At 43.6% G+C, this 13585-nt stretch overlaps 1 protein-coding gene across 1 annotated transcript in view; it reads left to right on the forward strand.

Annotated features, from left to right (window-relative positions):
• The window catches only part of LOC111154334 (RNA binding motif protein 33), a 131728-nt gene that overhangs the window by 28601 nt on the left and 89542 nt on the right, over positions 1–13585 (forward strand). The window contains exons 3-4 of the mRNA XM_022513883.1: positions 8629–8677; positions 12023–12099. Coding sequence (XP_022369591.1) covers positions 8629–8677; positions 12023–12099 — 126 coding nt within the window. The remainder of the gene's footprint in view (positions 1–8628; positions 8678–12022; positions 12100–13585) is intronic.

The raw sequence follows: 13585 nt of genomic DNA on the forward strand, positions 1-13585 counted from the left end.
CAGGGCTGTCCACTATCACCACTACCGTGCAACATAGTACTAGAAGTCTCAGCAGTCAGACAACAAAAAGAAACAGAGGGCATCCAGATCGGCAAAGAAGTCAAACTCTCCCTCTTCGCAGATGATATGATACTTTATGTGGAAAACCCAAAACTACTAAAACTCATTAAGGAATTCAGTAAGGTGTCAGGATATAAAATGAATGCACAGAAATCAGTTGCATTTCTATACACCAGCAACAAGACAGAGGAAAAAGAAATTTAAGGAGTCAATCCCATTTACAATTGCACCCAAAAGCATAAGATACCTAGGAATAAACCTCACCATAGAGGCAAAGAATCTGTACTCAGAAAACTATAGAATACTCATGAAAGAAATTGAGGAAGACCCAAAAAAATGGAAAAAGCACCATGCTCATGGATTGGAAGAACATATATTGTGAAAATGTCTATGCTACTTAGAGCGATCTGCACATTTAATGCAATCCCTATCAAAAAACCATCACCTTTTTTCAATGAGATAGAACAGATAATCCTAAAATTTGTATGGAATGAGAAAAGGCACTGAATAACCAGAGGAATGTTGAAAAAGAAAACCAAAGCTGGTGGCATCACAATTCTCAACTTCAAGCTCTGTTACAAAGCTGTGATCAAGACAGTATGGTAGCGGCACAAAAATGGACACATAGATCAGCGTAACAGAATAAAGAGCCCAGAAATGGATCCTCAACTCTATGGCCCACGAATCTTTGACAAAGCTTGAATGTTCAATGGAAAAAAACACAGTCTCTTCAACAAATGGTGCTGGGAAAATTGGACAGCCACGTGCAGAAGAATGAAACAACCATTTCCTTATACTACAGACACAAATAGACTCAAAATGGATAGAAGACCTCAGTGTGAGACACGAATCCATCAGAATTCTTGAGGAGAACACAGGCAGCAACCTCTTCAGTCTTGGCCGCAGCAACTTCTTCCTAGACACATCTCCAAAGGCAAGGGGAAAAGGCAAAAATGAACTGTTGGGACTTCATCAAGATAAAATGTTTTTGCATAGCAAAGGAAGCAGTCAGCAAAACCAGAGACAACCAACGGAATGAGAGAAGATATTTCCAAATGACATATCTAAGGCTAGTATCCAAAATCTGTAAAAAACTTAATCAAACTCAACACCCACAGAATAATTCAGTCAAGAAGTGGGCAGAAGATATGAATAGACATTTGTTCAAAGAAGACATCCAAGTGGCCAACAGACACATGAAAAAGTGGTCAATATCACTTGGCATCAGGGAAATACAAATCAATACCTCAATGAGATACACCCTCAACACCAGTCAGAATGGCTAAAATTAACCAGTCAGGGAAACAACAGATGTTGGCGAGGATACGGAGAAAGGGGAGCCTTCCTACACTGTTGGTGGTAATGCAAGATGGTGTAGCTATTCTGGAAAACAGTATAGAGGTTCCTCAAAAAGTTGAAAATAGAACTACCCTAGGGCCCAGCAATGGCACTTCTGGGTATTTACTCCAAAGATACAATTGTAGTGATTCAGAGGGGCACATGCACCCCAATGTTTATAGCAGCAGTGTCCCCAGTAGCGAAATTATGGAAAGAACCTAGATGTCCATCGACAGATGAATGGATGAAGAAGTGGTGTATAGATATATGATGGAACACTACTATCAAAAAAATGAAATCTTGTCATTTGCAATGACGTGGATGGAACTGGAGGTTATCATGTTAAGTGAAATAAGTCAATCAGAGAAAAATAATTATATGATATCACTGATAAGAGGAATTTGAGAAACAAGACAGAGGATCATAGAGGAAGGGAGGGAAAAAAGAAACAAGATGAAACCAGAGAGGGAGACAAACCAGAGGAGACTCTTAATCTCAGGCAACTAACTGAGCATTGCTGGAGTGGAGGGCCTTGGTGGGGATGAGGGGGTGCTGGGTGATGGACATTGCGGGGGCGTATGTCATGTGGTGAGTGCTGTGAATTGTATCAGACTGGTGAACCACAGCCCTGTACTCCTGAAACAAATAATACATTGTATGTTAATAAAAAAAGGAATGCCATTAAAAAAAAGAATACTCTACATTAAAAACTATATGCAGTAAAAACTTAGCGCCTACATGACGTGGTTATTCTTCAGTGAGTCGTAGGCAGTCTGTAAGGAATCACTTAGAGCTCACAACAAAATCTCCTACAAGAGAAATGGCCCTAACTGCGAGTACTGATGAGTAGTTTTGTTTTGGAGATTTTGATGGGGAGCTGAATAAAAAATATATTTTAGTAGTCACTCACCATTTGAATTTTCTCTTCTGTCAGTTGTCTGTTCGCATCTACGTGTATTTTTCTTATGGTTGTCTGTCTTTTCCTCATTGATTTTAGGGGTTCTTTATACTTTCTGCAATATATTTTTTGTACTTGGAGAGATCTCCTCCCGGTCTGTGACATGTGTTCCTTGAAACAACAGCCTTGAGGTGGATTTTTTAAAAATAATACAATCAAATGTATGATCTTTCCCTGTATGGCTTTTATTTATTTATTTATTATTATTATTTTTTTTAATTTTATTTTTTTAATTTTATTTTTTATAAACATATAATATATTTTTATCCCCAGGGGTACAGGTCTGTGAATCGCCAGGTTTACACACTTCACAGCACTCACCATAGCACATACCCTTCTCAATGTCCATAATCCCACCCCCCCAACCCCCCTCCCCCCATCAACCCGCAGTTTGTTTTGTGAGATTAAGAGTCACTTATGGTTTGTCTCCCTCCCAATCCCATCTTGTTTCATTTACTCTTCTCCTACCCCCTTAACCCCCCGTGTTGCATCTCCTCTCCCTCATATCAGGGAGATCATATGATAGTTGTCTTTCTCCGATTGACTTATTTTGCTAAGCATGATACCCTCTAGTTCCATCCCCGTCGTCGCAAATGGCAAGATTTCATTTCTTTTGATGGCTGCATAGTATTCCATTGTGTATATATACCACATCTTCTTTATCCATTCATCTGTTGATGGGCATCTAGGTTCTTTCCATAGTTTGGCTATTGTAGACATTGCTGCTATAAACATTCAGGTGCACGTGCCCCTTCGGATCACTACGTTTGTATCTTTAGGGTAAATACCCAGCAGTGCAATTGCTGGGTCATAGGGTAGTTCTATTTTCAACATTTTGAGGAACCTCCATGCTGTTTTCCAGAGTGGTTGCACCAGCTTGCATTCCCACCAACAGTGTAGGAGGGCTCCCCTTTCTCCGCATCCTCGCCAGCATCTGTCATTTCCTGACTTGTTAATTTTAGCCATTCTGACTGGTGTGAGGTGGTATCTCATTGTGGTTTTGATTTGTATTTCCCTGATGCCGAGTGATGTGGAGCACTTTTTCATGTGTCTGTTGGCCATCTGGATGTCTTCTTTGCAGAAATGTCTGTTCATGTCCTCTGCCCATTTCTTGATTGGATTATTTGTTCTTTGGGTGTTGATATTTTTTTTTTTTAAATTAAAGTATGAACACAGTGTACTTTGGAATCATTTTCAGACTTGGAGGAAAGTTTCAGGAGTGACACAGACACTCTCATGGGCCCCCAGAGTCCCAGTTGCTTCCCGCCTCGTCCATTGTCCTCTGTGTCCTCTGCACACCCTCTCACCAGTGTCCCCCTGCTCCGGCCCTGCACAGTGGTCTGAGGGCATCAGGCCATGTGCTTCCTGTGTGCCTCAGCATGTGGTGTTCCTGGCGTGCTTCCCAAGAACAGGGGCACTCACCTACTTAGCCACGGGAGCGTTCCACAGTCGTGAAGTTAACAAACACAGAATTGTGTTTTTTAATGTACAGTTTTTGACGGTTTTGACGGTTTTCCTGAAAGTGTGCTATAGCCGAAAATGAGTTTCTTTTTTTCTGGTTCAAGTTTCAGTGCGGGATCATGGAGTGCATTTTGTTCTTTATTCATCTGGAAGAATTATGTATCCTTGTCTCTTATGACTTTGACATTTTTGAAGAGGACAGGCTCTCTATTTAGTAGACCCAGGCTCAGCACGGATTTGCAGGTGTCTCTGCAGAACTAGATCTTAGTTGTGTATTTGGTCAGGACTCTTGTCGCCAAGGCTGTGGCCTTCCTGAGGGCATCACTTACGGATGCGTGTGGTGAAGGTGCTTTCCACTATCTGTCCTTATCAAATTCTTCCCTACCCTGTGTGCTGGTATGTTTCGCATGTTCCTATGAAAATTGTGAAGTGTTTTTATTTATTTTTTATAGTTAAGATACATAATTTGCCTGAACTTGATTAAATTGATTGATTTTCAACTTACTGAGAATTTCAAGAAAATGTAAAATAGAATAGTACAGTGTAGCATCATTCAGCTTCAACATTTATTGGTACAAAGTCAGTCTTGTTTTATCTGTAATTTGCAACCCTCCTCCTATCACAGACACAAGTTCATCTGAACATATTTCAGATTGTGTCTCTAAAAAGTAAAGGCTTTACAAAGACAACTGTAATAGAATTATATTTTGAAAAACTCTCTGAATGTCAGTGTTTTATTACTGCTGGTCTCATGTAAGTATCAGTGCGTCGCACACACGGCACGGTGTGGGTGTGGGTCTTGTATGCTCTGTGCCGCCTGTGGGGTCCACAGCAGGTCCTAGATGGCATCTGACAGGCCGGTTTTCCGACCGATGTTTCATCTGCAGGTTTTCATGCATCTTTGTCTTAGTTCTCTGCAACTTTTTGAAGAAACAAGGTGGTTTGTCTTGTGGAGTTTCTGCTTTTGCTGATTGTGCCCCCTGGAGTGTTAGTGGGTTCTTTCGTTTCCTTCATTTTCTGTGAGTTAGCAGGTCTAGAAGTTGATGGGGTTAGGTTGGAAAATGGGCAGGAGGAGGGGTGACCCGAGTGACCTTCTGCAGACTGCTGGACTCCTCTGAAGTGCCAGGCTCGATTCCTTACTTCGGTGCACCAGTTTTCAAAGTAGTGGCTCAGTTCCTTAGCTGCCTCTGAAGGGGAGTCCTGTTCTTGAATCCTTTCGAACTAACAGATTTATTTATTTATTTATTTTTTTAAAAAGATTTTATTTATTTATTTGACAGAGAGAGATCACAAGTAGACAGAGAGGCAGGCAGAGAGAGAGAGAGAGGGAAGCAGGCTCCCTGCTGAGCAGAGAGCCCGATGCGGGACTCGATCCCAGGACCCTGAGATCATGACCTGAGCCGAAGGCAGCGGCTTAACCCACTGAGCCACCCAGGTGCCCCCGAACTAACAGATTTAAATACTACACGTGTATTTTGCTTCATCGCAGTTGTTATTTTCATTAGTATGTGAACCGCTCTCCTGTCTGGTCAGTGGGACTTGCAGTTGTCAAGAAGTGAGTCGGCTTCCTGCGCTGGTGGAAACTGGGCTTGGTGGTGATGTGAGGCAGGCTCCGGTTTTTCCTGTCCGTCCTGGTGTGAACAGCCGCTGTCCCAGCGCTGCTCACCAGCACGTGCTTCCTCTCTCCATACACCTTCAGTGAGTTTCTTCTATATGTTAAAAGCATTAAACAGCCTCTTCCATATACTGGATGGTAGAGGGAGAAATTTGAACGCTGAGAAGAGGGAGTCAGAAATTGTTCTGACCAGCTCTTGCCACGATGTTGCATTAACGGTACATTTGGAAGAAGCTGGTGCCATTGTTGCACCAACACCTGAAGTTTTTACGTTTTTCTGAAGGATGTGCCTGTGTCAGTGCGTGTCTGGAGAAAGATGGCGTAGTCGGGGCTCTGACCGGAAGTCCTTGGGTGACGGGGCTGCGCGCAGGACAGGGTCAGGGAAGCAGGAAGAGTTGGTGCGGTGGGCGGAGCAGCGGGCCTGGGGGGGGAAGAGGGGGTGTCCTAGAGCCCAGTGGCCGTCGCAGTGGTGGCAGTGGGTGGGACTGGACTGTGCAGGTAGCGGGGAGGGGCAGTCTCTCTTCTGTTGGGTCATCCCGTGGGCCAGGGCCATCCAGAAGCAAAGACCAGGAGAGCCTGCATGAGTCTTCCCAGAGAAAGCTTCCAGGGAAACGGAGCTGGCAGAGACCGGAGGAGGGTGGCCTGGAGAGGGAGGCTCGCCGGGGGGCACGGACTGCGTACAGGGGTTGCTGTCACTCACACTTGCGGTTTTGAAAAGCTGTGGCCCCGAGGCTGACCACAAAATGCTCGTTTCCTGAAAGCGTCTGTCCGGGCGCACCTGTTTGCTAGTAAGAGTGAACTTGCTCTCAGAGAGCGACTGTCCCGAATCCTGGGTCAGAACGGCTGCCAGAGAGGTGGTTCTCTCTGAGGCAGTGAGGGCGGGCAAGGGCCTGAGGGGTCTCGCAGCTGAGTCCAGAAGGCCCCTCAGTGGCGCTGCGCTGCGCTGCTTTCCTCGCACACCACACGGCCGCCCTAAGCGGCGGGGCGCTGCGGCCCGGCTCTGTGCGCGGGCCTGATTGGGCTGGTCACTCCCACAAGTCCCTTGTTGGTTTTGGTGACAGTTGGTGTGCTTTTGGTAGTGCTTTGTATTTTATAACTTTCTTTCCTTTTGCACACGTCTTTTGTAAGGGTCTAGCAGGGGAGGACAGTAGGGACGTGCATTTGCTCTCTGTGTGGGGTTTGGGCGTAGTAGTTAGGGTTTGGACCCTGGAGCTAGAGCCACTCAAGGTTCACCTTTTGGCTTTGCCGCTTCCTAGGTGGGTGACCTTGAGCCAAGTATTTAACATGTCAGTGTCTTTGTTTTCACATTTTGAAAAATGGGATAATGTAAATATGTACGTGACGGGGTTGTCACGCCAGCAAAAGAGCTAGTACGCGTGAAGCACTTGGAGGGGCTCTTGCACACGATGTGCTAAGTGGGTGTTCACGGTTTCGTGAGCTGCAGTTGATGTCTGTAGTGCTTGTGTGGACCTACCCCTCCTGTCTCCCGTCCCGCTGTTGTCTTTGGTAGTCGCGGAAGCAGCTGTTCTCAGTCTCCGAGTACTCCACTCACTCGCACCGTCAGCGATGCTTTATCTTCTTTTTAAAAATGCTCTTGTTTAGGAAGAATAGGTGGTCATCAAAGACTGATTTCTGACTTCTGTATACATTCCTTGTTAGCAAACATTACAGAGAAGCTTCTAGATTTTTGCTTGTATATTTACCAACGCCTTTTTGTATTCTGGTTTTCAGAGTTGGCCGTATCCCCTGGGCGGATGCTGTTGCCTTTCATTTTCAGTTATTTTGAGTGGTGGCCTGGCATGGGTGCATGTCTGCAAAGGGGAGGGTGTCTGTTTTGGTCATCTAGAATCCGTTCTCAAATGGGGCTCCTGTCAGTATGGTGACTAGGTCCTTTTTTCCTCACTCACAGAAGATGATTTTAACACTGAAGATGCAGACATTGTATCTGAAACTGATTAAGGGGATTTGTGGAAATGCTGGAGGAAGTTACGTGTTATTCTCTGCTAGTCGTCTTATTCATACAGGTGTGTGGAAGATTTTCCCCATGGGTAACTTCTTGTCCTGGGTCTGTCCCTGCTGCGTGACTTTGGACAGTTATTTAATCGCTTACCCTTGTTTTCTTTATCTATAAAATGAAGGTAGAGGATTTATAGAGAGTAACAAGATAACAAAAAGGTGTTCAGTGCAGGAATGAAAAGATTTGTTGAGTTATTTCTGGTTCTAAAAGGCGGTGTATAGAAACAGGCATTTCTGTTCCAAGTCCAGGAGGCATTCCTGTGTATTCTGGTATTCTGCAAAGTAGCACACTATGAGTGCACACGGTTTTTGGATGAAGTTGTGCCCCAAACCTACAGAAATTTGTAACCAGAGTGCTTATAAAAAAATTAATAGCCCTAATAAGAATCTTGGTGCATTTGCACCTGGAAGCCTAGTCTGATTGTGTTCTCCTTCTAGATGTTGTCCCTAAAAGGCATTTGTTCCTAAGACACTGGGTTCCCCAGCGCTAAGAATATAGTTCAGTGGTAGCCATCTTCACCAACCCTCCCACCCCCCCAGTACATACAGTGGGAAATTTCTTTAGCTTTTTGATCTGGTAAGGGTTTTGAGTTCAATTGTGAATGATGTACTCCTGATCACTTCAGGACATAAGACAGGACAGTTTCAGACTGCTGAAGGACTTGCCGTGTTTTACGGAGATAATTCTGTTAGTCACGATCATTTACTTGTATGCTCTCATCAGCCTTGGTTTTTGGTGTTTTTTTTTTCTTTCTTCTTCATCTTTTCCGGTTTTGCCGTTTGATGAGTGTCAGATGGTCTCTGGTTTTGGTCTTAATTTTCCTAGTTAACGATGGTGGATAGGTTTTTCAAGGCAGGAGAAAGCATAGATGTTACCTATTGGAGTTCCTTCTTTGACTGATTACTGAACAGGTCCAAGAAATAGAGGTCTCCTATTACGTGAAAAACCGACATCAGAAGTCTAGTGAGAGCCATCTCCTCTCGCAGAGCCTCCCACACTTAAAAGACCACATGTTCCCTATACGTTTGCAAATGTTCTCAGTATTAACAAAGAAAAAGGGAAGCGAAGCCGACTAAGCAGGAAAGTACCCACACCCTGAAGTCCCGAGATTTCCCAGTGATTTGCAGACTTTCCAGCGTTGTAGGAATAATGCATTGGGCTTTTTTTCTTTCTCCCCAGCGAACTTGAAGATGACTTACTTGGAGAAGATTTGTTGTCTGGCAAAAAGGTAAGAAACCGAGGTCTTCCAGAAACCGGCCTCCAGCAGCCTCATTGTACTGAACATCCAGGGATATATCTCATGAATGCGATGTGGTACTGGAAGGTTGGGTGCAGATCACAGTGTTGGGAATTGAATCATCTTTTAAATGCACAGAAAGGTTCCTTTTTGTTCAGTCCGTTTGTAACAGTAACTTCTACCTCAAGTGGTTGGTCCTTTCATGCAAATATTTTTGCTCTCACTCAGTCCAAGGCACTCTAGGAGGTGTTGAGTTTGTGAAAACCGCAACATAGAACCCCCACTCGCTCACAAGAAAACTAACATTTGGAGGCTAATAGTTTGCATTCCTTTTTTGAAACTCTGGAGATAAGCTCGAAGATAGCTATACTCAGATGTGACACAAATGAGAATAAAAGTCTAAAACCTAATACAGGTTTCTCTGAAACTTTTTGATCAAGCAAAACTTCTCAGTAATTAACTCTGATACGTGTGTATCTGTATATAATGTCTATGTGTAATGTATGTATATTACACGTAGTAATATATATACATAAAATATTATATTACTCTACCGATAGCATTATAAAACATACATTAAAAATAGAAACACAAATCCAGAGATTAAAGTGAAAATAGTGAATTTTTATTTTGTTAACAGTTTAAAAACACTTGCTATTCATACTAAATATGGTAAGTTTTTTATGTTTAGTTTTTTAAAGTCTTAAGATTGTGGTCGTTTGGGGCGCCTGGGTGGCTCAGTGGGTTAAAGCCTCTGCCTTCGGCTCAGGTCATGGTCTCAGGGTCCTGGGATGGAGCCCCGCATTGGGCTCTCTGCTCAGCGGGGAGCCTGCTTCCTCCTCTCTCCCTGCCTGCCTCTCTGCCTACTTGTGATCTCTGTCAAATAAATAAATAAAATCTTTAAAAAAAGAAAAAATTAGTGGAGTTCCCTGTAGATCCACTTGGTCTCATGAGGAAATGTCAAAATGCTGAAAGTGGAAAACCTGTGAGATGGTCCCTTAGCCTTCCCTTGTTTGAGGGGCTCACTCTCCGGCCTCAGGGTGCCCTGCATGTTTCGTGTGATTGGGGTGCAGGGCTAGTCCTTCCAAGGTTACGGCCCCGGAAAAGTGCTGCTGTTTTCTTTGAGACTCAGTGCTAATTACTTTGCACGTCTTTGAAGTGCTGTCACTGAACTTGGGAATTCACTGCCCTAATATGAACATGGTTTTCCCCTTTGTGATTCTTTAAGATACTTCAGTGAAGAATACCATTAGATGTTAAAATGTTTAAATGTGGTAAGATATTTTTACCTGAGTTGGATTTCTATCCTCTGGTGAGCCTGGGGCAGCGTAGTTTGCCCCATATCTGTCAGAGTGACCCACCAGCCCTAATAATTCCTTTTGGTGAACATTTGTCTCCATCCTGTGAAAGCTTTGGTCAGGTCTCTTACCAATAAAGATGGAAAAGCACAGTTTGGTTTGGACAGTAATGCTGACTCTTCTGGGAAAGTCATCTCACTTTCTCTTACTGGACTAGTTGATCGGTGTGATTGGCCTCCTTTCCCACGGAACAGGAGCGCGAGAGGGCTCTGTCTCGGCCGGAGAGCCCGCACCCACTTCCGTCAGCTGGGAAGTTTGTCTGATTGGGAACCGTGTGTACTCCTCTCTCCTTTCCTCCCCTCTTCTTTCCTAATGCTATAGCTTGTAGAGTCAAAGAGCTCAAATAGATTTATATATAAAAGAAATGATGAAGAAAAAAACAGATATAAGCCCTCATGACATTTTGCCATATCTATTTCCTTATATTCTTTTTTCATATATTTTTAAAATATTTTATCAATTTATTTGACAGACAGAGATCACCAGTAGGCAGAGAGGCAGGCAGAGAGAGGGGGGGAAGCAGGCTCCCTGCCGAGCGGAGAGCCCGACGTGAGGCTCGATCCCAGGATGCCAGGATCATGACCTGAGCCGGAGGCAGAGGCTTTAACCCACTGAGCCACCCAGGCACCCCTGTTTGTTTCATTTTTAAGTAGAAATCAAGTCTCTCTTTCCTTTTTCTATCTTTACTTTTTTTCCTATTATGTGTGCATTCAGGGGGCCTCTTTTAGAGGGGTGTGGTACTTTATGTGTCGTCTGAAAATAATTTGAATACGGGAGCAGAGTGTGAAGGACACCCGTGTAAGTGTACAATGCTGGGCTGTATTCACCTTAACAAAACCTGGAACTGTAGGAAGTTGAGCAGTTGACAGAAACACTCAGCTTCCTCCGCCTGCTGGTGGGATGAATGCACAGGCCTGTCGAGAGCAGGGGTGGGGCCCTGAGCCTGGCATATTTGCCTCCGCGTGTCATCTCTGTTAACAAACTGAAGCTCTGTTGCCGTCCCTTACCTTTCAGTCTGGCAATCTGGTTATTTAAGATCTACTTTCTCCTTTTTTTTTTTTTTTTTTTTTTTTAAGATTTTATTTGTCTCTCTATTTGAGAGACGAGGGCATGAGTGTAAGGAGAGGCAGGGGGCAGAGGACGAAGCAGATTCCCCATTGAGCAGGGAGCCCAGCTCCTTGCTCAGTCCCAAGGACCCTGGGATCAGGACGCAAGTCAAAGGCAGACGCTTAACTAACTGAGGCACTCAGGCGCCCCTAAAATCGGCTTATTTCTAAAATTCTACTTTTTTTTTTAAGTTTCAGATTTTGGAAACGAACAGTGTTAAAATTAGTAAAAATTTTTTTTCAAGTTTTAATTTTAATTCCTGTTAGTTAACATACAGTGTAATATTAGTCTCAGGGGTACAGTGTAGTGGTTCATCACTTCCTTGCGCCACCCAGTGCTCATCACAGGATGTGCCCTCCTTAGCCCCCATCACCTGTCTCCCCTTTCCCTGCCCTGTCCCCTTCCGGTGTCAGTTTGTTCTCTGTAGTGAAGAGTCTGTTTCTTGATTTGTCTCTTAGTTTTTCATTTTTCTTACTCTGTTTCTTAAATTCCATCTAGGAGTAAAATCAAATTTAGTCAAATCTTAAGGATACCATTCTTTTTCGTGTGTATGATAGGGAAAAATATTTGTAGGATACTGCCAAGGACTCTTCCTTTTTCCTTTTTTGTTAGATTTAGAATAAATGTGATCATTAGGCCTGTTGCTTCTATACTGACTTGACTCTGCCTCTGAATGTTTGTGTGGGGTCACAGGTAACCCGTACGTGGGGTTTCTCGTTGTCGGCTGGTGGTGTCCAAGTGCGGTAGCTCACGGAATGGCACGTGCTCTAATCACAGGGCTGGAAACAGTATAGTCAGTGGGATTTTGCACATCTGTAACAGTCTTTTTGTGGAAGTGGCACGCATTAATTCGATTTCTTACTTTAATTAGAACCAGTCGGATTTGTCGGACGAAGAGCTGAACGATGACCTCTTGCAGAGTGACAATGAGGACGAGGCGAACTTCAGGTATTCCTTAGTAGCTCATCAGACATTCTCTTTGTTTAACCAAATTGTTAGTAACTGGAGTTTATGATTATAATGGAATATAATTGATAATGTGATTTTGTATTTTCAACATGATTTTATTTTAAGCAGGATATTAATATACCTGTCTTATGTGGAAGCCATATGTATTTTGTGTAAATAGATATGGGTCTTGTGTTTGATGATCTCTGTAAGTTCTCTTGCCTGCAGGTTATGAAAACTCAGTGAAGGTATGTACTGCTCTTTTTCTTTTTTTTTTTTTAAGATTTTATTTATTCATTTGACAGAGACAGTGAGAGAGGGAGCACAGTAGAGGGAGTGGGAGAGGGAGAAGCAGGTTCCCTGCCAAGTGGGGAACCCGATGTGGAGCTCGACCCCAGAACCCTGGGATCATGACCTGAGCCGAAGGCAGGCGGACACCTAAGCACTGGCCGCTCAGGTGCCCCTGTACTGCTCTTCTTTAAAGAATCCCTTCATTCGGATGGGGGCGGTGGCCTTAGGCTCTTACTACTGTTGGCTGCAGTTTGATGTGGCTGCTTTTTATTTTAGGCAGTTTTTGCTTATCTGTAATCTGTTTACTCAGTTGCCATTTTGGAAATTCCTTTGGACTATACTTTATTTTTATTATTTTTTAAGATTTTACTTATTTATTTGAGAGAGAGCATGTGAACCTGAGGGGTGGGGTGGAGAGGCAGAAGGAGAAGCAGACTCCCTGCTGAGTTGGGAGCCGGATTTGGGGCTGGATCCCAGGATCCATGAGATGGTGACCTGAAGACAGCTGCTTAACCAGCTGAGCCACCAAGATGACCCTGGACTGTACCTTGGACTCTAGTAGACTCTCTGAATGTAATTGTTTCAGTGAATGTAGTTATTTTCGTCTTTTTCGGCTGTTTTAACAAAACAGTATGAGCTGGGTAGTTCATAATAGAAATACATTTCTCACATTTTTGGAGGCTAGGAAGTCCAAGGTTAAGGCATTAGCGTGGTCAGTTTCTAATTTCTGGTTCTTGGGTGGTGCCTTCTTGCTGTGTCTTCACAGGGTTGAAGGGTGAGGGAGTTCCCTGGGGCTCTCTCTGTAAAGGCACTGATCCCATTAGTGGGACTCCAGCTTTTTATGACCTTTCCAAAGGTCTCCCAAAGGTCCCACCTCCAGGTACCATCACCCTGGGTGTGTTATGGATTCAGCAGGATGAGTTTTGGGGGACACAGATATCCAGTCCGCAGCGATCAATGAATGTCTTTTTGTTGTTGACCTAGTAAGCTCCATTATTAGAGGAAGAGGTATTTAGTATCCTCTGGCAGGTGGAGTAATTTTTTTCAGTGTTAATGAGGAAACCTTTATTGTGAAAATTTAAAGAGACATCTTTCAGCTATAAGTGAAGTTAATAAATACATGTGCCATTTATTACTGAACTACAGATCTGTGACAGGCTTTCTCACTGAAAGTAACTTTTATGGATAGAGATAC

This window comes from Enhydra lutris, unplaced genomic scaffold (assembly GCF_002288905.1).
Source record: "Enhydra lutris kenyoni isolate GAN:26980312 unplaced genomic scaffold, ASM228890v2 scaffoldscaffold37, whole genome shotgun sequence".
Classification (NCBI taxonomy): Eukaryota; Metazoa; Chordata; class Mammalia; order Carnivora; family Mustelidae; genus Enhydra; species Enhydra lutris.